This window comes from Mycena indigotica (genome assembly GCF_014461135.1).
Source record: "Mycena indigotica strain 171206Taipei chromosome Unknown Mind.scaff0014, whole genome shotgun sequence".
NCBI lineage: Eukaryota > Fungi > Basidiomycota > Agaricomycetes > Agaricales > Mycenaceae > Mycena > Mycena indigotica.
In genome coordinates, this window is record NW_023503013.1 from 176,339 (window position 1) to 201,087 (window position 24,749).

At 51.0% G+C, this 24,749-nt stretch overlaps 9 protein-coding genes across 9 annotated transcripts; 4 read left to right on the forward strand and 5 right to left on the reverse strand.

Annotated features, from left to right (window-relative positions):
- Positions 1-263: 263 nt before the first annotated feature.
- Positions 264-3,698, reverse strand: MIND_01294800 (uncharacterized protein; the record flags this gene model as incomplete). The annotated part of the gene is made up of 7 exons (XM_037369409.1): positions 3,559-3,698; positions 3,425-3,506; positions 3,290-3,376; positions 2,892-3,075; positions 2,701-2,843; positions 1,337-2,648; positions 264-1,282 (listed from the first exon to the last, which is right to left on the reverse strand). The coding sequence occupies exons 1-7, from the start codon at positions 3,675-3,677 to the stop codon at positions 264-266; spliced, it is 2,946 nt and encodes a 981-aa protein (XP_037213907.1). The 5' UTR covers positions 3,678-3,698.
- A 2,193-nt stretch (positions 3,699-5,891) lies between these two features.
- MIND_01294900 (uncharacterized protein) lies at positions 5,892-6,329 on the reverse strand (the record flags this gene model as incomplete). The annotated part of the gene is made up of 3 exons (XM_037369410.1): positions 5,892-6,069; positions 6,125-6,276; positions 6,327-6,329. The coding sequence occupies 3 exons, from the start codon at positions 6,327-6,329 to the stop codon at positions 5,892-5,894; spliced, it is 333 nt and encodes a 110-aa protein (XP_037213908.1).
- Positions 6,330-7,036: 707 nt separating this feature from the next.
- MIND_01295000 (Protein kinase domain-containing protein) lies at positions 7,037-8,410 on the forward strand (the record flags this gene model as incomplete). Its single annotated transcript, XM_037369411.1, has 6 exons — positions 7,037-7,210; positions 7,258-7,530; positions 7,578-7,615; positions 7,662-7,977; positions 8,035-8,253; positions 8,306-8,410. 6 exons carry the CDS (start codon positions 7,037-7,039, stop codon positions 8,408-8,410), a joined length of 1,125 nt encoding a protein of 374 aa, XP_037213909.1.
- A 1,529-nt stretch (positions 8,411-9,939) lies between these two features.
- MIND_01295100 (Peroxiredoxin) lies at positions 9,940-10,886 on the forward strand (the record flags this gene model as incomplete). The annotated part of the gene is made up of 6 exons (XM_037369412.1): positions 9,940-10,051; positions 10,157-10,311; positions 10,365-10,498; positions 10,544-10,578; positions 10,633-10,727; positions 10,776-10,886. The coding sequence occupies 6 exons, from the start codon at positions 9,940-9,942 to the stop codon at positions 10,884-10,886; spliced, it is 642 nt and encodes a 213-aa protein (XP_037213910.1).
- A 1,884-nt stretch (positions 10,887-12,770) lies between these two features.
- On the reverse strand, positions 12,771-13,747 carry MIND_01295200 (Proteasome subunit beta; the record flags this gene model as incomplete). The annotated part of the gene is made up of 4 exons (XM_037369413.1): positions 13,688-13,747; positions 13,186-13,640; positions 12,931-13,132; positions 12,771-12,884 (listed from the first exon to the last, which is right to left on the reverse strand). Exons 1-4 carry the CDS (start codon positions 13,718-13,720, stop codon positions 12,771-12,773), a joined length of 804 nt encoding a protein of 267 aa, XP_037213911.1. The 5' UTR covers positions 13,721-13,747.
- Positions 13,748-14,201: 454 nt separating this feature from the next.
- Positions 14,202-16,058, reverse strand: MIND_01295300 (uncharacterized protein; the record flags this gene model as incomplete). The annotated part of the gene is made up of 5 exons (XM_037369414.1): positions 15,722-16,058; positions 15,361-15,675; positions 14,922-15,311; positions 14,571-14,870; positions 14,202-14,524 (listed from the first exon to the last, which is right to left on the reverse strand). The coding sequence occupies exons 1-5, from the start codon at positions 15,978-15,980 to the stop codon at positions 14,202-14,204; spliced, it is 1,587 nt and encodes a 528-aa protein (XP_037213912.1). The 5' UTR covers positions 15,981-16,058.
- Positions 16,059-17,469: 1,411 nt separating this feature from the next.
- MIND_01295400 (Sm domain-containing protein) lies at positions 17,470-17,843 on the forward strand (the record flags this gene model as incomplete). The annotated part of the gene is made up of 3 exons (XM_037369415.1): positions 17,470-17,602; positions 17,648-17,761; positions 17,812-17,843. The coding sequence occupies 3 exons, from the start codon at positions 17,470-17,472 to the stop codon at positions 17,841-17,843; spliced, it is 279 nt and encodes a 92-aa protein (XP_037213913.1).
- A 1,422-nt stretch (positions 17,844-19,265) lies between these two features.
- MIND_01295500 (uncharacterized protein) lies at positions 19,266-21,229 on the reverse strand (the record flags this gene model as incomplete). Its single annotated transcript, XM_037369416.1, has 8 exons — positions 19,266-20,139; positions 20,189-20,204; positions 20,254-20,313; positions 20,362-20,544; positions 20,592-20,669; positions 20,724-20,916; positions 20,966-21,166; positions 21,218-21,229. 8 exons carry the CDS (start codon positions 21,227-21,229, stop codon positions 19,266-19,268), a joined length of 1,617 nt encoding a protein of 538 aa, XP_037213914.1.
- A 784-nt stretch (positions 21,230-22,013) lies between these two features.
- MIND_01295600 (Peptidase-S9 domain-containing protein) lies at positions 22,014-24,617 on the forward strand (the record flags this gene model as incomplete). Its single annotated transcript, XM_037369417.1, has 7 exons — positions 22,014-22,155; positions 22,202-22,455; positions 22,502-22,787; positions 22,833-23,856; positions 23,913-24,318; positions 24,369-24,416; positions 24,459-24,617. 7 exons carry the CDS (start codon positions 22,014-22,016, stop codon positions 24,615-24,617), a joined length of 2,319 nt encoding a protein of 772 aa, XP_037213915.1.
- Between the last annotated feature and the right edge of the window lie 132 nt (positions 24,618-24,749).

A 24,749-nucleotide genomic window follows, 5' to 3' on the forward strand; every position in this document is an offset into this window, starting at 1 on the left:
TGGCAACCAAACAAACAAGCAAGATCAACGTGCAGCAGCGATTGGGCATATATGTGCATACCCGATCAAGCTTGGGCTATCCGCGCCCCTTGAACTCGAAGTCTCGTTGTTTGGTCCTTCAGGTTATAGTTACTTGCAGTATTGCAGTGGCAAGCAACACGTGATCGCGCTGCCTGATACGAAAACAGGAAGACTTCGCTCAAGTGAGTAAGCTTAAGTATGCGTACACGACCATAATTTAATTCTTTCGCCTGACACAAAATTTACCGTACATCCTCCCTCCCATCATTCCCATATGTCGGGCTGCCTGGTGGACGTCCTCCAACCACCTGGACGTTCCCCAACCTCCCAAAATCGGTTTGGACCGGACTGCCGCTATGCGCATCATCGAAAAACGCATGCGAATCGCGTTCGTAGGCGCTGATGTAGTCAAAGTCGTCTGGGTGTTGTGCTTGGGGTGGCACGGCAGCTGCATTTTGCCGTTGTTGCGGATAAGGACTGGCTGGTAATCGTTTTTTGGGTGCCAAAGGGCTGGTATCAGCAATCTCAGGCCCCATACCCATACCAGGACTCTTTTGTGGCCTCCTGAACGCAGCAGCTGAGATGGTCTTTGCACCAGCGGGTGCCTGTCCAACCGAATTGACCGATGACGAAGATCGACTGGCAAACGGCCGATACGGTGCATCAAGACGGGGAGATGCTGGCCCTTCAACTGGCGACGAAGGTGATAATGCCCACGATGGAGTCGTGTGATGACCAGTGTTTGAAGGCTTGCCACTTCCGGAATCCCACGAGGGCGTTGTTTGGTGGCTGTCCATTGTGGTAGTCCGCGAAACCGGCGGAATTCGAGGCGAGGGTTCGCGCATGGGCACAGGAGGTTGGTATTGACCAGGCGCGTTATAGTGTGGATTTGGTAAAGGCTGGTGGTATTGGGTTGGAGGAGAGTACAGTTGGGGCTGAGGAGACATGGAACGCTGACGTTCTCTTGGTGGCGACCCGTATTGTGGCTGTGTAGGTTGCTCATGGACCGGTGAACTCACAATATAGTTCCGGTCTGGCGAAGGTGGCTGTGGTTGCGGCGGCTCCCAGTTTGTCTCCTCGTAGTGTTGAGGAATTACGGGAACTGGCGGTAGTTGACTGAGCGCATTCATTTCCTGTGTGATTTCACGGGCAGCTGCAGCATTCAAGACCCGTTCATTGTCCACCTCGGGATCGAATGTTGGTGGTGGTACACGTTTGCGCAACGCTGGGGATGAGTTCTGTCGTTTTACAAATGGGGGCTCTGCGGAACGAAAATAAGTATCTATTCTAAGAGAACAATGGAAATAAAACTGACCGGTCTCACCAAATACACCCTCACCCCCAAATCTGACATGCTTCGACAGTCTTGCTTGTCGCTGCTGCTCGTTCTCGCCTGGTAAAAGCGCCTCTTCGTCATGTTCATTATTCATATATGCCAGACTGAAATCCTCTGACTCATTCGTCACAGTCGACTTGCGGTCTCCGCCACCTTCTTCAACAGCAAGCTGATTTGCTGGTGGTCGCGGAGTGACCTCTCCAGCCCAAACTCCGCCCATAACAGGCGGAGCAGCACCGGGAGGTGGACCAGGAGGGAAAGAGGAGCCAGGCGAAGAATACTCGTGATGAGTTGATGCTTCGAGCTGATATTCTGGTACAGGGTCATCCTCATGCATTGTCCGTTGCCTTTCTCGTTCGCGCTCCTGATGCTTTTCAGAAAGCTTGGCTAGTTCCGCCGCTTGCGAATTAGTAGGCACTTGAGGTGGAGATGTCGGCGCGTCCAGAGGATACTGGGCAATGAAACCGAACTCCCCTGCATCTAGAACAGATGACATGAAATCGCTTCCACTGGTGTCTTTGCGCGTCATGGCTCCGAGACTTGGCGGAGGATCTGAATAAGTGGCTGCGGGCGGGCTTTGGCCTTGAGTTTGACCAGAAGCTGAATAACTTCTCCCACGAACGGGGAATGTCGCAAATCGGCCACCGCCAGGGCCTTCTGAGCCTAGACCAACGCCAGTACTGCTTAATCCAGCAGCAGGTTCTTCACGTGATTGTTCCGGAAGTCCCTCTACACCGCCTGCAGAGCTATATTCGTAGCCTCCAGGAGCTGAGTACCCGCCCTGCATAGTTGGTGGGACGTAAACACTACTGAGAGTGCTGGCGGTATAGCCCCCCGGCTGAGAAGACGCAAATGCACTGCCATCACTTGGACCTTGTTGCAATTGCTGAGGTGGTTGGTAAGAAAACGAAGAGCCGGGGGAAGCTCGTCCGTCCAAAAAGCCGCTGTTGACATCCGGTGGAGGAAGAAATCCAGAGTTGACATTGGAAGGTGGCGGCGGTTCATATGAAAGGCCAGTGTTTTGGACACTGATCGACTCCATTCCGTTGCCATATCCGGGATTGAAGGAGCTTATCCCAGTGTTCTGCATGCTGAGATTATCAGGGTCTGCAACATGGAGACGAGGAGGGGCGCCTCTTGGCTGCGGTGCTGATCCAACCGAGGGAAGAACACCAGAAAATGCGATCCCATTGACTGCGTGCTCAGCCTCCATAACTCTTTGTGACGTTTGCTGGTGACCCATGTACATAGCACGACCAGAACCGGGCGGCGTAACGTCTTCTGGGATTTCCTGTGATCCCGTTGATCAGAGCACAAAAAAAGTAAACAAATGTAGCACGCACAGAAGCAATTACAATGCCCATGTCCGCAACAATGCATCCCTTTTCTGAAGTCTCTAAGAGACCCCCAAACTTGAGTCCCATGAACGCTCGAGTACTGGATCGCTTAAAGTCGCCGAGGGCCGCTTCTTCGTTCATGATCTCGCCTGAAGTCTGTCAACCGAGATTGAAATGTTAAGCGATCTATGACACACCATCCATCTGTCGAATCTGAGCCTGGAGTTGCGCGAGTGTGTCCGTCTGTGCGGCAAGGTTTTTATGCTCTGCCCCCATCTTGTTGAGTTTCTTCTCTGCACTGTCTGCGCGAGCTAGGGTTGCTTTTCGTCGCCGTTTTAGTTCGTCAAGGGCTTCTTCCCGGGTTCGAATGGCTTTCAGATGCTATTAGAGTTGTGAGACGCCGGATAAAGGATGCCAAGGTCCGGAGCGCCGAGCAATCAACGACTTCATCTGGTTGAGATGACGGGAACACACGACATAGTCCCAACAGAACGTCGCTGCACCGGTCGTTACAGCTAGAGCTGACCAAAAGGGTCGGCTTGGTTCCACGGGGAACAAACTAGAATCGGAGGAGAAATACGGAACGGAAACTCACATCTCGAATTGCATGTTCTTTGGAAGCATAGGAAGAAAGGGCGGTAGAAAAATGGCTCATAACTGTAGTAGATGCACCGAGAATGTCCTTTAGAGCAATCATCAGTTGATTGCTGAGGTGAAAAGTGAGACGCACTCCGAGATCTTCGCCTTCGCCGTTACCCCAGACGCGCAAGGCATCAGAGGCTTTGGTCAAGTCTACGCTGAGTTTCTGGAGTCTACAGAAACGAGGTTAGCATGATAGAATGTCGAGAGAGACTTGCTGCGGACGTTATGAGAACCGCCTTCTCAGCGGTGATGAGATCCTGGAGTGGTCGCAAGTCCTTGTTGCCTCCCAACGAAGGTAGCGTTGAGTTGTGCGCGATCTTAGTCGCAGCACTCTTGAACATAGCGGGACAGACGAGGGTAGAGAGTAAAAGAGTCTGGAGATCACTAAACTGGAATGACGCACTGCACAGCTTTCACGTTGCCGAACCTCCGATGTGCTTTCCTTGAGTTCAATGTTCATTGTTCAACTGCCCTCTGCGATGCAACAAGGGATGCAGCTTCTTATCTTCATCAGAAAAGCATACGACCGCTGCCAAAAAACCTCTAACTCCCCAACTTACTAATACAGGATATTTACGGCTACATAGGTGGACATCTATTCTCGTTTCAGCCTGGCTGAAGCCTCGCATATTTATCCGCCCATTTTTTCGTCGAAAATAATCCCCTGTGGAGTGACAAATCAACGCCTTTGTTACTGTACCTGACGTCGAGTACTCCTTGGCGCTGTTATCCACGACGCAAAGGGGGGACCAATAATGCATCATAAACAATCTGTTTTTCCAGCTCTTCGTCTTGTCCTCTCCCACTCACCTGGTCGACTAGCTTGTCTAAACGTTCTTTGCTATCGCACTCCGCTCTTTAAGCGCCAATGCTCACTCTTTTCTCCCTTCCCTTCATCCTTTTCGCTTTTACCAACGCCTCCGCGGTGGCCCGCACAGTCGATCCGTGTCTATCTGGTCGCCTTGTTTATTCTATCCGCAATGTTCGTCGACATTCAGTCTTGGAATTAACTTCTAAATGCCACGAACTAGAGGTGTGAATGTCAGCGACACAACGGCGTCATGGTCCGCCATTTTTATTTCTTTCAAGCAATTTCTTGATGAACTACTCCAGGGTTCCTTCCGTCCAGAATGCAGTGCAACGCACGAAAACGGCCTCTGCACTGTCCGTTTCAGTTCGCTGCTAACTCCACCTACAAGTGCTCACATCAAATACATAGGCGACATGCGCCAGAACCCAAACCCTCGAACAACTCGCGCTCGAAGCTGAGGCATCTAAACTTTGTCCAGTCGGAACACGTGCCTGCCCTGTTGGCCCGCTAGAGTATGAATGCGTGAGCCCCGCATACGACGTCGACAACTGCGGTGGCTGTGCTTCTACTGGAGAAGGTGTCGCATGTGGTGACTATCCGGGTGTGAGAGGCGCGGCGTGTATGGAGGGCATATGCGATGTTTACTCATGCCATCACGGCTACACTCTCCTTGCTGGAGAGTGCGTACGAGCTCGGGCAAGGGTCAAGGTCAAAGCTGTCCCAATCGGCTCTCATTACCCGGAAATGGACTGAGGGACTTTTGTCATTGCCAGTCTGTCATATTTTCACTTATGCTATTCCACTATGCCATGAATCAATTTTTTCAGCCCAAAACTATGGCAGTGGCGACACTTCTGATAATCTCAAAATCCTTCAACAAGTCAAGCAACAAATGTCGTCATATATATTCAGGCTGGGACAATGCGATACAAGTACAGAGCTAGACAGAAGAATTGGCGCACTTCTCAATTATTGGTAATAATTCCAGTAGTTTCCACCGTCTGCTCCACCGGGAGCGGGATATGCCGCTCCATTAGAAGAACCTGCTGAAGAACCTGAACCCCCAATGTAAAACTGGGCTCCTGATGACTGGGGGGACTGCTGCGACATCCCCGGGGCTTGCGGCTGATGAAGGCTCTCATAGCTACCACCAACCCGCCAAGGGGATTGTACCGTGGCAATTGGTTGCGCAGGATAGTATGGTGCAGGTTGCGCGGCCTGCTGTTGCTGATAATAGCCGGCAGCCTGGCCCGGCGGGTGGGAGGACTGTGGCATGGCACTACTCCCAGTGAGATGCTCGCAAGGACGAAGAACAAAAGACGCACTATGTTCTTGGGGGCTGGCTGGGTGCGACGGAGCTACGATCGTCTTAAAAATGTTGTCCCTGGAAAGCATATATCGCTTACTGATGACTATGATCACTCTCGAAAGCAAATAGCGAAGCAGCAGGAGACGACTGGGCAGAGTGGGCAGAGTGGGCACTGCGAATAGCCTGAACAACAAAAGACACGACGCATAGAGAGAGCTCACCTTCCTGCCTGAGACCCGGCTCGGTTCAACGACCCAACTTGATTCAACACTGCTTGCGCCGGCTGAGCCCGAGCTGCCGCGGCGCGTTGTCTAGCAAACCATTGTTATTAGTGATCGATGACATTCGCAGAACCTGCCTTGCAGCCCTAAAAATTCCGATGATTAGCTAGGTAAGCGTGAAGCACAAATTATACGCTTACTCTTCGGACGCTGCCTATCCTATGGTTGGCTTTTTTTCGAAAAAAGGTTGAGATTGACTTACTTCGTATTGTTGCCAAAGTCCCCGGAGATCGTTCACGACTTGCCCGTGGGTGCGTGAGATAGCTTCACCAAACCACCCGAGAAATGGCCTCCATATCGATCGCCGATTTCTACGGAGGTCAGCCATGTAGCTTTCCATCGGTCAGACTTATCAAGTACGGTATTAGCGAAGGAGAAAGGACAAACTTGCTTAGTTGAGTGTAGTATTGCTGATAGAGACCATCGTCTTTCTCTGCTTGGAGTTGTTGCAGCAGCGATCGAACATATGCTTGGATATCGGCGAATTGTTGTGGGGTGCTTTGCACTAACTTAATGGGCCGACCGACACCAGGTTGCTGCTGCATGTTGTGGTTCAGCGGAAGATATCAAAGTTTTTGCTTGTACGCACCATGGAAAGAGATGAAGCGTTAGCGTTCAGGTTAGGTAGTATGGAAGACAGGCTTTATATGTTCAGGACCGTGACGAGTGACTCAGACTCGTCGTTGGCCATTATTAGTTAGCTCTCTTTCCAGCTGTTGGCAAAATCCTAGGCCACATTAAAATTTCCTCTCTTGGAGCATCGGACAGAATTCAACCCAAATAAAGCAGTTTGCAGTGCCAATGCTCCACTGTTGCTCCAGTTAAGCGACCCTCCGAGCTCAGAGCGTGTGTGACGTCAGACGAGTAGAAATTTTGGAGTGGCCTAGGATTTTGCCAACAGCTGTCAGATAGCGAAATGGGTTTATCATGAGAGCGAAGATGTGTGGCGCGTGAGAGTGAGACAAAGCCAAGTATGGCGAGTCATTCGTTGAATCAAACTGGAAATTGCTGTTAAATCACATGCCTTACGGCTCGACGACAACAACACCGCACCGCTCTCACAGTCCAGCCCGCGTCACATCCTCCCCGCCATTCGCTACACCACAACCAGCCTGGATCCAAACCCGGCGCAACACCCTATCGAGCGGCGGGACAGCTCTATTGTCCTGGCCACCGCGTCTTAGCAGTTAGTGTGCTTGTAGCGGTATATAAATGCAGATACAAAAAAAAAAAAAAAAAATGTTAAATCACATGATCGTTACGTTGATTGGCTTCGCCCCACACCCACACAATTTCCTCATGAATCATCCCCAATACCATCCTGCTATCTCTGGGGCAGAAATTTTCTGGGCCGAGCAGCAACCATTTCTTGCGAAGAAGGGATATCATCTTCGACCGCGATTCAGCGCGCACTGGCGCCGCAAAATTCGCATCTTGCCAACAGAAAGAGAAGACGATATTCCAAGCTACCAGGCGAGCTACAGCAATATTTACTCTTACTCTCTCTCATAAAAGCTTAGGGCTTTGTTCTCGACGCCACTCGTATTCGCGACAAGAAGAAAGTTGTTCTTAAACGCGTTGAAACTGGTGATGAGGAATTGGTGCTGCACAGTTATCTCGACTCTCCTGCGCTGCGTTCGGACCCTAGAAATCGCACAATACCGATACTAGAGGTGTTCCGTCTCCCTGAAACTCAATGGAGCATTCTCGTCACCCCATACTGTCGAGAATTCGACTATCCACCTTTCCATTGTCGCCAGGAGTTCATAGATGCCATGTCCCAATATCTTGAGGCAATTTTCTCTCTATATCTACTACCAAAACCATGACTCTTTACCAGGGCTTGGAGTTTATGCACGAGCATAATATTGCACATATGTCAGTCCCTTTTGTTAAGGTTTAACTTTGGACTGACTTGCTGCAGCGATATCGCGCCACAAAATATGCTGATGGACGAATCTCAAGTGGTCCCGAAGGGGTCGCACTTTAGTAGACCCAGAACCCAAGACGGCATATCTGAACTATTTTGCTGGAATGACCGTTGTTCTGTGGGTCACGTCGACTACTTCTACATTGACTTCGGATTGTCGGAATACTTTCCAGAAGGAACTACTGATGCAAGGAGGATAGGCCGTCTCAGAACATTTCCTGAAATACCTGAACTTTCTTGGGAAGTACCGTATAATCCCTTCTTGGTCGACGTCTTCCAACTCGGTCTCACGATGCACAAGCTAATATATGTTCGCGATCCTTCACTTTGACTCGTGTGCACTTCTAATAGGCGACTTTACTTTTAGGGTTATCCTTCGCTGGAAATCTTCCGGCCAGTTGCCGATGCGATGACCGCCCGCAATCCCAGCGAGCGAGCCAAACCTGGACAATCACTTGCCCATCTTCGGGCCATCGCTGCCACGATACCCCCTCAAGAACTTTCTTCTCAAATTTGGGACCTGGCTGCGACGGAAAAGCACAAACGCGAACGTGCTACCCTAGGAGGCTACCGGCAGGATTATCGAGTGAGTTATTCCTTATTTCCCCCTTTTCGATGCGACTCATTCGTCCGTTCAGTACATACGGGATGAGGTTCTCTACGATATTGCTGTCACTCGCCCCCCAAAAACCGCCTACATGAGGCCCAAGGCAACGGGATCTTCCGTTAACGGTTTGAATTGACTAACTTGGCTTTCTGCCCCCGTGTACCAGGTCCATAGGACGACCGCTTTGTTTTGCTGTCTTGCTTTGCTGTATTGTGCTTGTAATTCGATTCGTGTTCACTGTCACAGGTCCGATCTGGAAATTACGCGTGGGGACTATGGGATCGTATTCAACCCCCTTGATTCTCTAGCGAGCTACACTATTTCGAGACGAGATTCTTTTCTTCGTCTCCATAACCTATCTGTCAAAGCTCAACAGACTTTTCGGTCATTTCCGACAATTCACTTTGCACGCGGCCCATGTCTACCAGTCACTTTCTGGAAGAATAGACCGACCTAGTCTCACTGTCCCAATAGTCTTATCTAAGTAAGAGCGCCTTCAAGCTCTTCTTTGTTGGGAAGCGACTTCACGCTCTTTCACCAAGCTTTACCTGGCCAAGTTTCAGCTCACACGGGGACCCACAATGATATTTTTGCCAGGATCTACGACCACGACCGAATGGAGGTGTATCATGGGGTCTCCACAGGCCATCTAATCTGGGATAAGGCCCGTCCTTCGTCTCCATATTCTATCTGTCAACGTTCAACAGACTTGGGCTTTCGGATAGGATTGTTCCGAATCTAATAAGCGCCCACATTGTTATCCGAACTTGAACTGCTCGATTGCTTCAGGTCTTAGGAGACATGTGGGCCGAGGCGTTGATATTACTACCTGGATAGGATAGACGGTGGGACTCTGTACCATAATTAAGTTGAGCTCGCCGTTATTCAGCGTTGGCCTGACCATTGTTGCCTGCCTGATGGCCAAGCACACGTGTTTCTTTGGATTTCTGTTTGAGTGGTTGTTCACGAGCATGTCGCCGCTTTTACTGCACTTTGGCGCCATGTTCATGGACTTGGCTGCCGACCCTGTCGCGCGACCCAAGCCTGCTCAGTCTCTGACTCATCTTCAAGCGATCGCGGCCATTATACCCTCGAACGAGCTGGTCTCGCAGATTTCGCCACCGCGCAAGTGCCCTTCATTGTTATTTCTGACAACGTTTTCATATCAAATCCCTCATGACACACGAGACCGGCTAGGCCAAAGCAAGATAGTATTTCGTCGCCCTAGCTTTCCTCCAATTCGATTTCCCGCCAGTGTATGTTTTTTTAATCCACCATCGGTATTCTTCATCAGGGATTGGATTGGATTGGATAATTACACGGCACGGTCCGGCGAACGCCGGGGAATTATGACTCGTAGCCCGAACCGAATGACACTAAAGTCTAAGCAAAGGTTCTTCCTTTCCTCTCCATGCAAAGCGCGACACACTCTTTGGTCCTTTCCGAGGGGAAATTCACTCTGCACCTAGGCCATTCAAGTTTGTTTGTTGCTGCCCGTCGCTCTCTATATATATGATGTTAAGCTGAGTTTACTTATTGTGCCCACATAAGGGTCCATGTCATGACTCGAAGAGCAATGTTCATACGGTCGAATGAGCTTTCCCGTCGCACGTCGGCCTGACTGAAAATATCATTGTCATTCAACGCGTCATTTCTCCTTTGACCATGATGCGACCACTGCTTGCAGTTGTTTCAAGGTCGGCGCGTTTGGCGGCCCCGGGTGTTCACAACGTTCACCGTTTAGCCCGCTTACCGATCAGTCCTCGTCCTGTGCAGGGTAAGTTCTGAAAGCCATGCTCTGTACGTCATAAGTAACCCGCATTTCTTTGGCATTGCATTCCTTTCTTTCCTTCCACCACCACCATGTCTGCAATCTCTGAAGCCCTACGCGCCGTCACGTCTGTTGCCTCCTCTATTGGCCACGGTGATGCTTCCACTGTTGTTCCCGGCGACAAGCTATCCGCCACTGCCACTGTCAAGGAGCTCAAGGCTGACGCTCCCGCCCCGTTCGACTTTCCCGCCGGCAGACATATCATCGTACGCTTCCCCAATCTCTCTCAGCAACGGCAGTGACACCATGCTCTCGCCAGGTGGGTGTCCCTGGTGCGTTCACCGGCACGTGCTCTGCCCAAATCCCCGGCTACATCAACGCGTTCGACACGTTCAAGACCCGCGGCATCGAGCAGATCGCTGTTGTTGCTGTCAACGACGTGTTTGTCCTAAAGTGTGTGCTATATCGTCTCGTTGTCCCTGGTTGATGAGGCAATAGAGCATGGAAGGAGTCGTTGGCACCGGAAGGAACGCGTGCGTCGCTATTCATGGTTACATTAACATCGTGCTAACTTGAACGATGGACAGCGATACGTTTCATCGCTGATGACACTGGCGCCTTTTCCAAGTCGCTTGGCCTTCTCTTCGACGCATCACCTCTCCTCGGCAGTGTTCGCGCAAAGGTGCGCGGTTCTGATATTGTAGTACCCAAGTCTGACGGCTGCTTTCAGCGCTTTGTTATCATTGCCAAGGGCGACACAGTCGAGACTGTTGCCGTCGAAAATGTCCCTAGCGAGCTCACGGTTACCGACGCGAAGACCATCCTTGCCCAGCTTGCTTGAGGGGAGTGCCACTCGTAGTCTGCTTGCAGTGTAGGAAAATAACCCGTCGAATACCCGATTCAACCAGCTTTTTGCTTGCGACGGCGTTTGACACGAGCCATTGGATATCGTTATCTGATAATCTCACTGGTTGAGAATCTATGCGTTTTTTACTGATCAACTACGGGCGGAGATAGCCAGGGGATTAATTATGAGCCCATACCCATTGACAAGTCAAGCTAGTCAATGTTCAAGTCGTCACAGTCAGCTTGGGCACTCGTTGCGATGATTGCCTTTGGTGATGCTTAAAAGCAGAGGCTTGCCAGTGCAAGTACCTTGACGCGACAGTTAAAAATGGGAGGTCTCAGGCCTTCTACACGAAATGTAGAAATTATTCCGTGCCAGAGAGGCACGTTTACCGTTCAACTCGGATTCAACGTTCAAATAACGATGTGACATGCGCTCACGTGATGTGACTCACACGGCTTTCTCAACTTCGACACACAAATGGAAACCTCCGTGATCTAGCAGTCTATGCACGCATCTGCCGGATATATTTGAATATCTTGCGCCCAGAGAGTCATTTCTAGATGTGGTTCCGGACATACTGCAATTGCTGTTAACTTGAAGGTGGGAATGAACCTGCGGGGCTAACGAGCTTGCCACGGCCCATTCCGAGTCACTCATCACGTATGAGGGATGATATAAAACACTGGTAGGTCGATGGCTTCGTACGGTCAAGATTTCGTGGATATGGTGCGCGAATACTGTTCAGATCTCGTGCCTCGTCTCCTCAACTGCTCTTGGGGTTGAAACAGGCGTCCACCAATGCCCATCAATCCATCTATGTTGACGGTAAGGCCAAAGAGGTTCTGAGGATCAGACAGTACATCAATGCCCGCATCAACGAACTCAGCCAAGAGCGAGACGCTCAGGTCCGCCAGGAATTCTTGGGTCGCCTCTATACGTTCGTCATCTATTTCTTTCGCTCCACTCTACCTGATCCCAAGCTCTAGTTATATGGCACGTCTCCGATCCAGTGAGGATCGCGGCCGCCGGCTGTGGGCTATTGTCAAGTCGTGGTTTGGTGGGGTCATCGTTCGGAAGGCCCCAGGTGAAGTGATGCGAGAGCTGCACGCGCTTTGGGACGAGTACATGGTCTGTATGCGTCTCCCGCTTTCTCCAGAGTCTGACTCGACGCAGAGCGCATCGCTCAGGTGTGTTGTTTGGTCGTTCAGAGAATTGCATTCACCTGAACTCTCTCTCAGAGCAGCTGAAACTGCAGAAATGTAAGCACTTCCTAATCTGATGCTCGCACAAACAACAATGCTCTATTAGTCAAAGGAGAGGGCGTCCTTTGCACCGACAAATGCAGCCTGACTACTATTATCAGTCTGTCCTTTCGAATCTGCATAACCCCCAGGCTGAAACCCTCGCAGATCGTCGCCCTCTCCCTCCCAACAATCACCTCCGGCGTCGCTCTTTGCGTTCGAAAGTGAACATAGCCATCAGTAAGCGTTATCTTATCTTGAGCTTATCTATAACATATTCATATGTAGCTCTACCGCAGCGACCCAGGCCCCAATGCTCTAGTCCGTCGCTTGCGCTCTATCTTGACGCACAGCTCACGTCTAATGCAGCCCGATGCCCCACTTGACCCACCGTTGCCGGCAACCTGAGATTATACCGCCTTCGCCTTATCCGTATCGGCCCGCCCAACCGATTTCGACGGTACAATCACCCTGGAGAGTTGAGTTCAGCGGTACCCCTTATGCAGGTGGCCTAGTCTGATATGGCCTGCAATCCGGATCTTTGGATCCCACTGATCACACTGTACTGGTAGTGATATACCTGTGTCTCGATTTCACAACATCAGACGGTCAAAATGTTTGTATTCGCTCTGCCCTACTGCGTCTGTGCACCATAGCCACGAATGCCCTCCGCAAACGACCATGCCGTCTCCAACTTGCGCGACTCGGTGATATGCACCCCGTCCGCCGTAATCGTCGCAATTTGGTACTGCCCGGAGTCAATTTCTGAAATAAAGCAGAGAAAATGGATATACCTGGTCCAAACTGCGCGCATCGCGATAGAACAAGACACGCATACTGTCCTCGAGGATTTTGCGCGCCTCGTCGGCGGTGAGCTCATTCTCGCGGCCCTCAACGGCCCGGCGAAGCAGCGGCTGGGCGATGTAGGCTCCGTAGCCTGTCGCAAGGGTCGATGCGGTATAGGTTGTGCCCAGTAAATCGACGTATGCAAGGAAGCTGTAGCACAAGTCCAGACCATTCTACAAGAATGAAAGAAATAAAGCACACACCTCTTCCCGTCTTTATACCCGCCGACCAACAGCGAGTTCCAGAGCGGGTTCATATTCGAGCGGCGCGAGTACATCACCTCCGCGAGGTAGTTGTGGATCTCTTTCGGGCCAAGCGTGTGACCGTCCGCAGCGGCAAGCTCGTCGACGATGAGCTCGTCGAGGATGCTCTGGATGTACTGGAAGTCGCTCATGTCGCCGCCGGCCCCGAGGACGGTGTATTTTCCCACAGGGTGCAATCGCTGGATGTCGCGGAATCGGGCAAGGGAGCCATATGAAGCGAGGTTGTCCGCCGCCATCATCACCCCGTCCTTGAACTTGATAGCCAGTACACTCGTGCCCGTCACGATTGGCTGCTGAGTGTGTTGTACGCCCTCAGCGAATCTGTCTTTCGGTTGGTGGTTCTGTGGTCGCTGGTGGATGGGGTATGTCGCATATGGGTCCCAAGTGTCATTGCGCTGTTCCTCCGGTTAGTCGAGCGCAAGACAAAAGGTGCAAAACACACGGGGCGGCCCCAGTTTGTCGGGAAGTGGTCCATCGAGAGAGTAGTTAGCGACGACGCGCGTTCGGTGTGACATGATGTCACACCGCGTTTATGTCACGTCAAGCACTGAAAATGGGTATAGGTGACACTGGGGGCAAAGCTTGTGGCAGTTTGCAAATGGCAGAGCAAATGGCAGTTGGAAAGAAACAAAGGTTTCTTTGTTTTGGACAAAGTAAAAAAATTTCCAGCTCAACTGCCATTAGACTGCCATTTCCCAACTGCCGCAAACTTTGCCCCCAGTGTGAACATTCTTATCGAATCAATTTGTGAGCCACCTCATATTGGTTTGCTTCTAAGAATTGTACTTATCATCTTCAGTGATCATGTTCAAGTTCAGTGTTCACTGATCCCAGCTTCGTGGATGATGGCTTTGAAAAGGCATGTAGGCACTTTGACGCATACAAGTTCTTGCTAATTGTTTGTACATGTATTCCAGTCCCTTCCTTCCGTGTATCTACCAACAACCAAATCTTGACTACTCCGAGATCTCCCCCTCCTCCAAACTCCCCGACCTCTTCCGAGTCGATAGCGACAATCTAACCCCACCACCAATTATGCGCTGCTTCTTGCCACTGTGCGTGCTTCCCATTGCCTGCTTCTTCTTCTTGCGCTTCTTCCCAGCGCCATCACCCTCAGGAAATGCAGGTTGGGTCAACACATCCAGCACGCCCCGTGTCGCAGCCAGATGCGTCACCGCAACCTTAGCATCTGCTTTGCTCGCGTACCGCTCAGGGACAGTGTACACCAGCGGGTCAGCGGCGGTCAGGGTCGCAAACAAGGTCAAGGTACATCCAAAAGCTGTCAAAGATTAGATAAGCAAGCTTTGGATAACGAGGCGTCTCACCGTTGTCGACGGTGGTGAACTCAAACAGCGGGGCCTTCCCGCTGGCGCGCCGCACCTCCGTGCCAAGCACCGACAGCACCGATTTGGTCACAAAATGGCGCACGTCGGGCGAGACGAGGCCGAGACATTCTTCGTGTGCCGCTCGTATCATCTTTCCTGCCCCAAGGGAGAGCGCAAGGAGGGCTACGGCGGCACGTGCCTCTTTTTGCGAGTTGGCCTGCGGCTCAACAAGGTATGAGTAGATGGTGGGGACATCAGTGTCTGGGCAGGATCGTTTCAGCCGCAGGAGACAACCATGGGCTATAATTAGAGTGAATTAAGCAGCTTGGAAAATGAAACAAGACAAGGCACCTTTTCGCACTGGCTGGTCCAAAACGTCGACCGCGTAGTATGCTGAGCTAAACCGGGTCCCCATCGCCTGTGCGACAATGCTGCCTAACCAACCAACAGGCTGGATCTGGGGCGCAGTCCGTGCACCAAAGTCTTCCTCTAGTGGCCGCGGGATCGTCTCGAAGAAAGCTTGCAGCGACCATGGTACTGACACGTGATCTGATGAATTCCTCGATATCGGTGTCGGCTTTGTTTGTCCATTGCCATGCATGATAAAATCGAGAACACCCTCGTCGAGGGCAATTGCAGCGCACTTTTGCTGCGCAGTGAGGGGCGTGGCGAACTCTGGCGAGCATGAGTATACGCGGTAGTTGTGTGGACTAAGTGCGATCTTGAGACACGCGCCATAGCCTATTATCAAATCGCGTCAAAACTGACTTTTGGAAAAGCGAGTACTCACTGTTTGAACCTGCAAACGTATACCACGCCGGCTCAACCGATGGCCCGCGCCATTCCCTACAACACTCTTCGATGTGCCCAACAGCAGTCAGGACCTCGATCACAGGCGCTTGCTTGTCAAGGGACACAAGCAATGTCCCCTTGGCCGCCCGGACCTCTTCCTCATCCCCGACAGCTATAAACTCCGCCACCCCTCTCTCTAGCGCAACACCCGCCGCAACCTCCTCTGCCTCCTCTGCACTCGCACAATTCACAGGCGACCGAAACGCCCGCGCCTCTCCGCCTGGCCGGGTGATCGTCACCACACATCGTTTTCCTTGACCAAAAATAATCAACAACTGGCAGACCGCGTCCCAACCTACTATCCGGGCCCTCGTCTATGAGTTCGACCTCTAGCTTTGCGCGTGGGGCGAGACTTCCTGTGAGAATGGCGCTGCCTTGTGGGGCGCATAACGCGCGTAGGCGTGAGATCGCACTGTCACCAATGATATTGTCGACTTCCACGGCGACTGGGCTGGTGTCCTGCTCGTGACCACTCTTCGCCAGATACTCCTCGACGGACAGCGCGCCGATCGCCCGCAAGTTTCGCGCCACGTGCTCGAACGGAGATTGCGACGCCATCCGAGGAAGAGTAACAGAAGTTCGACCGGTCGTGAGCAGGATAACACCCAGTTGCACGTTGGAAAGCTTAAGGACAAGGTAAACGCGTGACAGTCACATCAGTTGCGAGCATCAAAATGATAAGATTACAAAAGAGCACGATGTACAAACAAACTCATTACTACAACAGAATCTACTGAGCAGCGTCAGCCATAACCGTGTCGGCAGTCATCTCGCTGATCTAGGTTGACCATCAGCGCCAATATGTAGGTAATAGAAGGCCATGATATACCACACCTCAGGCTGATATGTCGCCGTGAAGAACATCCCAGGAATCCACGGGAAGGCGCTCGCATCGACGACACGCAGGCTCTTAATGCCGCAAACCTTGAAGTTTGCGTCGAGAACTGCGTTAGGATCTGCGTAGCAATGGTGAGAAAACAAGCTTCAGACAAGTCATATCATCTATGTACGCACTGTCAGGTCCGATTGCTGCTGTACAGCAGATATGATTGCCTTGGGCGTTGTCGATGATAAACTGGCAGACCTTCTCGTCCGCCTCGACATCAGGTCTGGGCCAGGTCTCCGAGAAAGAGTTTCCGCTCATGTCAGGCGTCGCTGTCCACAATGCGCGCGAGTCGTTTATGGCATCTTCAATTCATCTCCTCGAAGTCGACGAGGTCTTCCGCCGTTTGGAATTGGTTCTTGTTGTTGTCCAGGGGGTCTTGCGGATCAGAGCCAGTAAGACGAACACAGCCTATTAGACTTCCGAGTCGTCGATCGAGTGAAGAAAACGGACCCTTTGAGGACGTGTGTGCTTTGAGAATAATGTTGTTGAAGTGGTTGACGCCGTCTCTGCCCAGAGCGCTAGAGGGGTATATTGATTATTATGGAAAGAAAGGGTATGGTTACGGACGGGCATTGAAGAGGTTAAACGGGGGAAGTCTGTGCTGAGCCAGCCGCCGTATCCGTCTACGACGAAAAAACGTCTGTAACCAGAAACAGACGGCTAACGATTCACAGTCGAGGAATTGTCCTACGATTTCCGGGACATGCAGGTCATTCTCAATCTTATTGATTAGACACTTGCGCAACGATGATGCGGACCAAGATTTGTCTTCTAGTTTGGCGGCCATTATGTTTGCAAGTGGCCACGGATATATCACACGCTCGGCCCACCGAGGTCATAATCGTGGGGTCGGAGGTACACCGGAGCGTTCATAACATTAGAGCCACTCAGTGCAGCGCCTCGCGGGTGTCACATTGCTGGATAGTGTGCAACTTCGTAGTCGAGGGCGATTTGAGGATCTTGTTGCGCAAGTGACGTAGAGAAGAACTGTCGTGTTAGTTGTTGAAAACGTAGTGCCCGGCATCCATCAACAGGATTTTTCACCTGAAGAAATAGTATCCAAGGACGAAGTCAACCAAGTAGTAATAATTGTTGCGGTTCACGTTCAACACTTGTTGAGGACTGTGACACTCACGTCACGGTGTCCCAGAGTTACCCATGATGGACGACGACCAAGAGCAAACACCACCACCTCCGACGCAACCAACACACACTGGTTCACCAACGGATTTTCTCAAAGGCGTCGTCGGCAAACGCGTTATTGTCCGTCTTACGTCGGGCGTTGACTATCGGGGTTAGTCTCTTCCGATAAAAACCCAGATTGTCCTCATAATTGTAGGAGTCCTATCATGTCTGGATGGTTATATGAATATTGCGCTCGAGCAAACAGAAGAGCACGTGAACGGAGTAGTGACAAACCGCTATGGGGACGCGTTCATTCGAGGGAATAATGGTAAGTGTCTGACGCAAAAGGCCAATCGAAGAAATTAAAACGCAGCATAGTGCTTTACATCTCGGCGGCTGAGGCGCTCTAATCGTGAAAAAATCTGTGTAATAATTTCCCCCTCTTGTATCGACGCCTCTTGCTTTCCCAGAACGAAACCTCTGCCGAACGATTCTACACGTGAACTTGCTGATGTTGGCAGTTATTCTCGATGACCCGAAATTGTGTGTGGCACCAAGCATTGGCCCACCTCATCTTGTGCTCCCTCACGTGAACGTGAAGTTCTTCCACCACCAAGTGCATCGTGCCACGTTTGCCTACCGACAATACTATAAAAGTGAGGTCAAACACAGACCAAGTATCGCTTGCCATCCATGAGGCTCTTCCTGGGCTTCCTCTACGCAGCTTCCCTCCTTGGCCTCCGGCTTGTACGTGACTCTGCTCTCTTCTTGGGCCAGCAACGTACCATTTGGTCTAAGCATTCAGTAATCGTTAGCGATCGCAAGTCGTCATGGGCCGACGCAACCAAACTAAACGAGACCGGCGCCGTATCGAAAGCGTGAACTCACTCACGAATCCACGCCCTGAGCTCAACTCCCTGATCAGGACTGTACTTCCATCGCAAGGAACGACGTCAAGCCTTTGAGTCACGCTTAATCTGTATGCAACTTCCTTGTTTTGGTCCCGATTTCTTTCCGCTTGTCCTTGGCTAGATACCTTCCGGACATTCACCCTGTGCTATCTGTCTCACGATTGCCCTCCACGGGAGAGGTATCGAAACCCACCACCCACAATATTCGGCTCAGAAATAATCTCTGATATATCGGTGCACGGCCAACTCCATTCATTCAACACCTGCACATGTGAGCCGCACTTAATCTGCACACGGAACCAGGCCTTGCTTATGTAACAACTCAGAACCGGACTTTCGATGGCTTGGCTTCACTCAACGTCCACTCCGACGTCACCGTCCAGCAACTCACTATGGAAACTACCATCTATACCGCGCCGGAACTGGATCGATGTGAATGCAACCGTGACCACCGGCGTCTTTTCTTCTCTCGTCCAGTAAGAACACTGCATCACATATCGCTGATATGTCCATCCGTTCCTGTTTGAGGGTATACTTGGTTTTTTGGTGCTGTACAATGTTCGGTAAAGGAGAGTGGGAGATAAGTTAGGTCTTAATAGTAAGTACTGTTGGTACAAGATGACGTGAGACTCGCAATGGCGCTCAAACACAAGGATCACTGACACCGACTGCCGTGCCATACAGATTTCTCTCGCCTGCCAAAGCAGTCCCTTGTCAACGGCCAACGAATTACCAGGGCTCTATATGGAAACCTCGGGGGAAAAAACAGAGTCGCTGCCGCGAAAGAGTGGATAGAAGGGAAATGTCGGGATGGGGGGTCCAACGTGTTAATAATAAAAAGAGCCAGCAGCAACAGAGTTGTTGGGAATAGAATTTACATGTAAAAGAACGAGCGGGGGGACCCTCGGGATTCATTGTCATTTATGACTGTGGTGGGCCCATATATGGTGGCGGAAGCTCGCGCACAACACCCGCGTCCTGGTGTTGGTAGATAATCTCCTGCGCTGCTGGAGTATTGGCACCAACAGAGGCAGAACGAGCGGGTGAGGGTTGACGTCCCATGACACTGGTGGGCCCAGCGGAGAGGCTACGTTCAACAGAGCGGGAAGTAGTGGCTGCATCATAGAACTCGGAATCCTCCGAAATGCTCGATGTCATGCCCGCTTCAATTGCCTTCGCTGATCGTCGCACCGACGCAGTGGGGAAGTTGCTAAATACTGCTGGTCGGTGGGGGTGTGGATTACGCACGCTGAGCGCTCCACCCGTTGTTGTCGATAGTGGGACTGACGAGATGGAAGCATTGTCCTGAGGAGGAATCGCGCTCATCATGCGTTGCCGGTCATAGCCAACAAGGGACCCGACCGCTGAAGTATTGGTAGGGGACGAAAAGTTGGATTGTGAAGGGCTCTTGACCTCTGTAGGCGAAGAAGGGCTGATGAACGAGTTGATGGAGAGGATATGAGTTCCATGTTCTGTGTATGCTGGCGCAACATTGATACCGCCAACACCACTCTCAAATTGACGAGGTGTTATTTTGTCCGTCTTTTTGAGAGCTTTGCGGCGACGAAGGAAAAGGAATACTCCCACGCCCGCCAGCAAAAGGAGAACCACGATTGTAACAACAACGCCAGCGATGATGGCAGACTGATGGCGAGCCTTGGACGTCGCTGCTGCTTGCAAAGCCTGTTGCTTGATCTCCGCTGCCGTGCCGCTCTTGCTGACCAGTCCCACACAGTCAACATTGGTCGAGCCAGTGGTTTTGACAATAGGTGTCCCGGAAGCCCAACGGCCATTTCTAGAAGCTGAGGTCAGAAGCGGTCACTTTCCGAGTACGGAACACAAACAGGTCACTAATAGCAGCTGGAACCGACTGTGAGCACAAATGATTATCTGCCGAAGATGCACGTACCAATCAACTGAGTGCCTGGGTCGGCACGGTCGATGAAAGTGAAGGCGTCATCTACGGGACCTATACTAGGAATTAACGTAGTTCCTGACTCAGAAAACAAAAACAGACCCATGGTAACATTGGTAACAACGGGAGAATTGAGGGCAGCGAAAGTGACGTTGTAAGGAGGGGTTCCGCCTTGGATGGTAAGTCCCCATGCTTGACAAGTAGTGAGAGTGTCGGTGACATTCGCAGTGACCGTGAACGGGGCGCCAGTTGGGGCAGCAGGAATGCACTGGGTCGATGAACCAGCTGTGGTTGTATTTGAGTTACCATTTGTTGATAAGCAATTTACTCACCGACAACTGTGAAAAGTTGAGGAGGAACGCCCCCAGAACTGCCTGTTGAGTCCATAACATACAGGAGGAGCTGAGCGCCTACACAATTTCTCAGTGATCTTACAGAACTAGGGGGTATTTTTGGGAACGTACCAACAGGTTGGTCAACTGTCCACGCAAGATTGCTCTCATCCGTGCCAATAAGAGTGTTATGAGGGGTACCCATCCCATTTACGGGGAAGCTCATCATGTAGAATGGGGGAACACCATGGGTATTGTTGGTCGCAAAGAATGGCTTGACTTGAATGCCAAGCGACCGACACGACGGGAGGGACTGTGAGAGAGCCTGTCGAGTGATTGAGCTCAACATACAAGACAGTAGAGAGGATTAAGACCTGAGCAAATTGCCATTGGAAGATCTTGTTGGTTTGAGCACGAGCCGGAGTGATAGCACAGACGAAGACAATGAACGTGAAGAGAAACGAAACGAGCCTGGGGGACATGGTCGGTCGAATCGTGTGGCGTGAATCCGATGACCCGCCGTGAAGAGAAGGGAGAGAAACGGCACCGGGCCCTGACCGGTTGCGACTAGCGCTCTGATAAAGAAATGAGTAAGTTTGGGAGGGTAGAATGTGAATTGAACAGGCCTTGGAAGTCATAAGGACCGCCACTGAGAAAGAGGAGCGACGGAAAAGACAGAAAGTCCTGGGGACCCAGTCGACCAGGTGTAGTTGTGAGCCGGCGAAAGGTCTGCAAGGACTGATGGTCACAACTTTTGGATTGTTTCAAGCGCTGCACCGCCACTGGCAACCTATGTTGCCTGCTTACTTTCTACCATAACCACTGGCTCAATCTCATCGCCAACGTTGCTGCCTCTTGTTCGTCACCAACAGCAGCGCCGTCTCTGTCTGCACTCTTCTGTTTTCCTTCTGCTGGCCTTGTTTGGCGCTGCCAAGGCCTAGACCCTGGTCCATCGTCGATTTGACAGTTTCAATAATATCAGATCTCCTGAAGACATTTGAAGAGAATTGGGCGTCAACCCGTTGCTATATACAGAACGTGTAGATCCTACCGTAAGAAGGCGGGATTACGAGCAGCGGCACCAACAGCAAGCCAACAATGCTTTGCTCTAAAGACATAACTTGGTTCATCGACACGACTATTCAGCGTCCTCTGGCTAGGGTCCTACCGACTTTGAACGCCGTCCTCTTGTTTTCCTTGGAAACGGTTCGATCATGCAGGAATTGATGGTCGTCTTCACGTCGCATTGACCAAGTTTGTCCTTGGCCACGCCTGAATGCCATGCATGTGCTCACCATGATGTTGCCTCTCAACTCCGTACAGGAGCTGTCGGTGACAGCGGAAAGCACATAAGGACTCTTGCTGTTGTCTGCTAACGTGTACGCTCAAAATTCGTCACTTATCGGAGGCCGCCCAAAGCTGATGCTCATTCCTCACCACGAAAAAACATTCGAACTATCATGTGCCGTCCCATTATTAATTATCAGAGGATGCGAGACATTGCGAGTCCAATACTTGGTTGCTATGGTCATGACCCTTGGTCGGAGCAGCAGAACGAGTCAAGGTAAGCAGCAGGAAAAAATATCAGTGCTTCCAACAACAAAATGCAGACTGTGCAGTTACTTGTACAAAAAAGCACACCACAAATCACGTGACCGATAACGGCCAAGTTCGGCAATCCATCTCGGGCACACTTTATTCACAACTCCCACAAGGCGTTCCACCATCTCTAGACAAATCTGGCAACCCGTTCTCATTTTGCTCAGTTCAGCTACTTGACTTATTCCAAAAAATGTCGATCCCAATTTTGGCTGCATTTGGTACATGGAAATCTCCTCTGTCTATTGACGACTTGACGCATCCAGTGAGCACTCCAGTATATGTTTCTTTCCCCTCAATGACAAGGTTAGAGAAACGTCGAATCACCTTTCTTGGATCTTCTTGTCGATCGTGCAGCCTGCGCGATATACCACATCGAAAAGCGACCGCATGAAAGTGGCCGGAACTCGCTGGTGCAGACTGAAACCAATCAAGACCTAACAAGCACAGAGTGGGATGTCAGAACTTCAGTCAATGGATATGGCGGGGCGCCGGCCGTCATCCACAATAATATCGCCTACTTTTCGCATGCTCGGGATGGAAGAGTCTATATGATGCGTGGGCCATTTAATCGACGACCAGAACCGATCACTCCAGGTATATATTTTTGCTTCGTCGGCATTTCGTTAATCCTTGAGTCAGAAAATCGGAATCACCGCTTTGCTAATTTCGACGTGTACCCTCTTGATCCAACCTTGCTTGTTTGTGTGATGGAAGATCACACCGATGCAACGTCGCCATTGGAAGTGGTGAATAGTCTCTGCATACTCAACACTAAAACCAAACTCGTCCATCCAGTCGAATCCGATGCTTCCTTCTATTCGTCTCCGATATTCTCACCTGATGGAAAGCACATCGCGTGGATAGAATGGGACTTACCCGATATGCCCTGGTCAGGGAGTGAGCTCTGGGTTGCTGAAGTTGCCCCGATTCCAAATTCCGACTCTCTCTCACTGCACAATCCACGACTGATTGCTGGAGAGCATCGCAAAATCAGCATCGCCTACCCTTCTTGGGTATCCTCTGACATCCTTCTTTTTACCTCCGACATATCAGGCTTCGAAAATCCCTGGGTATTCGACTGTACGACCAGTAACTCCCAAGCGAAGCCTGTCTTGGCAGTACCAGTCGAAGAATCGTTCGGCTACGGACAGCCCCCACGGTTAGGCTACTCTCCTTATGCTGTTACAGATTCTCCGATGGTCGTATTTACAGCCGTTCGTGATGGGCGCAGTGTCCTCTACCTCGTCAACATCTCCACTGGCTCGATAGAGCCACTTTTCTGTCCATTCGTCGAAATCCACCGAATCCGATCTCTGAAACCTAATCAGTTTGTTTTTATCGGCACAAAAGTAGATCAAAGTTCCACTCTCATTCGCTGCACATTATCACCAGAGCCTGTGTACGAGGACATCGTTCAACCTAGTTCTCACGGTTCAACACTGCCTCAAGATTATGTATCCCTTCCTCAACCCATCTCTATCCAGATTGACGACTCCAAGTTGGAAATTCATATCGTGTATTACCCTCCCACAAACCCACAATATGCCGCTGCAGGGGAAGAGCGACCGCCCTGTGTTCTCAATGTTCACGGTGGTCCCGTCGGATTCGCAGCGCAATCATTCAATGCGACCAAACAGTTCTTTACCACACGAGGGTGGGCTTGGTAACTCTGAATCCTGGTTTCACATTCCTCGTACTCATCAGAGTCGTTTCATATAGGCTCGACGTTAATTTTGGAGGCACTTCGGGCTATGGACGGGCGTACCGCAATCGGCTGATGGGTAATTGGGGAATTACCGACGTTGACGACTGTATTCTAGCTGCTCGTTCACTGTCTTCCTCGCCCTACAATCTGATTGACCCAAAGCGCATCGTCATCCGTGGTGCTTCAGGTGGTGGCTTCGCTGTCCTCGCTTCATTTTCCTTCAGAGCCGCTGATACTCGAGGAGTATTTGCCGCTGGTACATCCCTATACGGCATCTCGGACTTGAGGCTGCTGCAAAAGGACACGCACAAGTATGAGAGCCGCTACTTGGAAATGCTCATCGGCGACGATTCCGACACTGTGCTTCTGGACTCTCGCTCTGCCATTCGTCACGTGGACAAGATCGAAGTGCCTCTTCTTGTGCATTCACTCTCGACTTTGTTTTTGATTGGAACTGACTATGTTAAAAGATATTACAGGGCGATGCTGATACAGCTGTTCCTAAGGCTCAGGCAGAGGTAAGATATATGTTATTCTCTTCTTTACCTGACGAAGAGTAGGGAATTGTAGAGAGCATCCAAAAACGCGGTGGAACGGTCGAGTACATGCTTTACAGTGGTGAAGGGCATGGGTGGAAACAAAAAGATACGATTCAGGATGCCATTCTTAGAGAATGGCGATTTTACAACAGGGTTTTAGGCATCCAGGCGGAAGAGTAGCAGAAACACCGACACACGAAGTACATAAGGACTCGATAGCAATCAGACGAGAAGAGACATGACGAGGGTATGGTACAGCTACATTTGTTCTTTTTTCCGATTCTTCTCCCTCTTCCCATCCATCCGTGGTAT